General features: G+C 44.1%; 1 protein-coding gene across 1 annotated transcript; it reads right to left on the reverse strand.

Annotated features, from left to right (window-relative positions):
- Positions 1-1,271: 1,271 nt before the first annotated feature.
- Positions 1,272-2,345, reverse strand: LOC120424325 (lipase member H-like). The gene is made up of 2 exons (XM_039588421.1): positions 2,131-2,345; positions 1,272-2,079 (listed from the first exon to the last, which is right to left on the reverse strand). The coding sequence occupies exons 1-2, from the start codon at positions 2,343-2,345 to the stop codon at positions 1,272-1,274; spliced, it is 1,023 nt and encodes a 340-aa protein (XP_039444355.1).
- Positions 2,346-2,682: the final 337 nt, after the last annotated feature.

Consider the following 2,682-nt stretch of genomic DNA (forward strand, 5'->3'; position numbering starts at 1 on the left):
GCGCGCATTTCAACCCAGAGCTCGTTCAATGCGCAATTGGTACAGATTTACTGCTTTCTTCTCAGCTTCTGCCTGCTTGCCTTTGCTGCCTTTAGAATTCAGCGTCGTGTTACGACTAAAAGAAGCATAAAACACATGATATTGTAATTCGGTAGCAAGAAGCAATTGTTGTGCAGTTTGCTGTACCTGCGTCGTCATCCGCCACCTTCCCGTCATCTCTTCACCTGGACAACCAGGCAACCACGACCACGTGACTTCTTCTGCTAGACACTATCTACCGGAGAACTCTTTATACTTGTAAGTGAGTTTGGCCGCACGCTGCTGCTGCTCCTCGCTGCTCGTGCTGATCCTGTCGAGTTGGGCTTCGTCGTATACCCTATTTGCGACATTCACGCGACAGTTTATTATTGTTGTTTTGAATTCCACGAGTTGGCAATTCCCGGTGGTCAGCCCTTGTTGTTCTGGAACTGGCAGGCCCCGGGGAGAAATGGTAGCACTTTCGAGCACTGTTTCGTGTATTGTGTTTGAGCTGGTCACGCAGCACCACAACTCAAGAACATACAATATCGACCAGCCAGCAACGAAAAGCAAAACCAGTAGCACATTTATAACAGTCGAATGGCCCCAATGCCAAATATGAATAAACGAGCGGGGGTCAACAGATCATGCTGCTGCGGTGGCTGCTGTGGTACATGGAAAGTTCGTGGGTTGAATCGTCTGAGGGTGAGCCATGATTAGACCATATTCGTGGCGTAAGACCATAAGTTCTTTCGAAGGGATAATCAAAATTGTTGAAATAACGAATCGTCTTCAGTCGGTCATAAACCATGTGATTTTTTAAGTTGAATTTTTGAATTAAGCGGAAGTCTCACCATTCCGTTTTGTGTTTATAAATGCAGTAATTTTAAGTCAATCTTTATCATTGCGATCGCGGATTAGGACTGCAGGCTGAATAGAGCACTTCAAAGCCAATTATGTTTAACCAATTTCACCGGAACTGATCCTCAACACCATGATATCCATCCATTGCCGGCCGTTTTCATCTTTACTGTTACACTTTTTAAAGGGACAAGGGAAATTCTCCAAAGTAGCCTCAAATAAGTTTCGCTTCAAATTTGATGGTTTTGGGAAGGTAAAATAGCTAGAGTTGAGCAACTTGAGCAGTTTTCTAAACTAAACTTTATTTTTGTTTAGTTTTCCTTGTTATGATAGTATGGAATTTTGTTTATTTCCAAAAAATAAATAAATCGAATGGTTAGATTATATTCCAATCAAACTGTGTACGGAGGATCTGGTGATGTCTTCAGATAAAAGTTCCCTCCCAAACGGTCACTGTAGACTCCCAGCTTGCTCACCGGATTCGACGAACAGCGCCCATCCAAATACAAGCTGTAGCTGCTACACTGTTGCCCAAGGTAGACAATATCCGGATTTAGAGACAGTCGGAACAGCACGTGCGCCTGCGAGTGACTGCAGGTTATCTGGTAGGCAATGTCGGTATCACCGGATTCTCGAGTCACACAATTCGGTTGCGGTACGAAGCCTCCATTTGGCAGGAAGTTGTCGTGACCTTCACCGAAGAAAACTCCCGCGGTTCCCCTCGAGGTGAGAATCATCTGCACGTACTCGGCATCCGTCTTTTCCAAACGAAACGATGAAGGAGCCCCCGTGAACAGTGGTCCAGCCGGATCTAGGCCGAAAATTTGACCGATTTGCCCTCGGAAGTTGTACCCCACTTGGCCAGATATTTGCGCACCGAGACTATGGCCGGCAAGTGTAACTTCCGATAGCGGTATTCCGGATGCTTCCAAGAACCGTATAAATTCCGTCATGTAACCGGAGACGATCAGCGTTTTGGAGACGGCTATAACGTAAGGATACGCGGCTAGCTGTTCCCAGTTAACGAGACAGACGTTGGTGTCGAAGAAGGTGAGTGAATCCTGGCCGGTGGCTTGTACCCAGGCAACCTGGGCACTCGATAGCCATCCATGGGTGACGAACATTACAGGCAAGGAAGTATCTATCTTTGATGATAGATCCGAGTCATTCGGAATAGTTGGTTGCAAATCTCTCGAGTTACTGCAAGTAAGATTACAGTTTAGTGCATGTTTCTACCCTTGAACTACTAACCTGTTTCCACACAAAAAAGTAATCGTTTCATTAGCTGGAGCATCGTCCTCGTAATCAGTGGCAAACAGGTTGGATTCATTGTAGGCCAAAGAGAACACATTGTCCAGCAAATGGGGTTTGTAATCCTCCGAGCTGTTGCTGAACAACTGTAAGAGTCTTGAATCAGCCAGATTTAATGAAATCGTACTGGTAAGAACAATTATTACAGGCCACATGGTTTGTTGCCCAAACAAAAGCTAAAATACATTTTATTATTGTACAAGTTGAGCTCCAAAACACTAAACCAGAGAAAGTCTTGTGGTTCAATATTTATACGAATGATACTTGTTGTGTTTACTCTACTAGTCGTTGCATTCTTTTCACTACTAATTAATAGAAATGGTCCCATTACTTCTGAACCAAGCACTGTAAAAATATGCATTGATAGTTTTCAAGGTTGATAAAAACATTGAAAAATGCACCGCGTAAACTCTTTAGCATTACATTCGATTGTCATACAGTGAGTGCAATGCCGAACGGCGATGGGTAATTAAAGAACAAGTTTGGCTATCA

The sequence above is a fragment of the Culex pipiens genome, chromosome 3 (assembly GCF_016801865.2).
Source record: "Culex pipiens pallens isolate TS chromosome 3, TS_CPP_V2, whole genome shotgun sequence".
Lineage (NCBI taxonomy): Eukaryota > Metazoa > Arthropoda > Insecta > Diptera > Culicidae > Culex > Culex pipiens.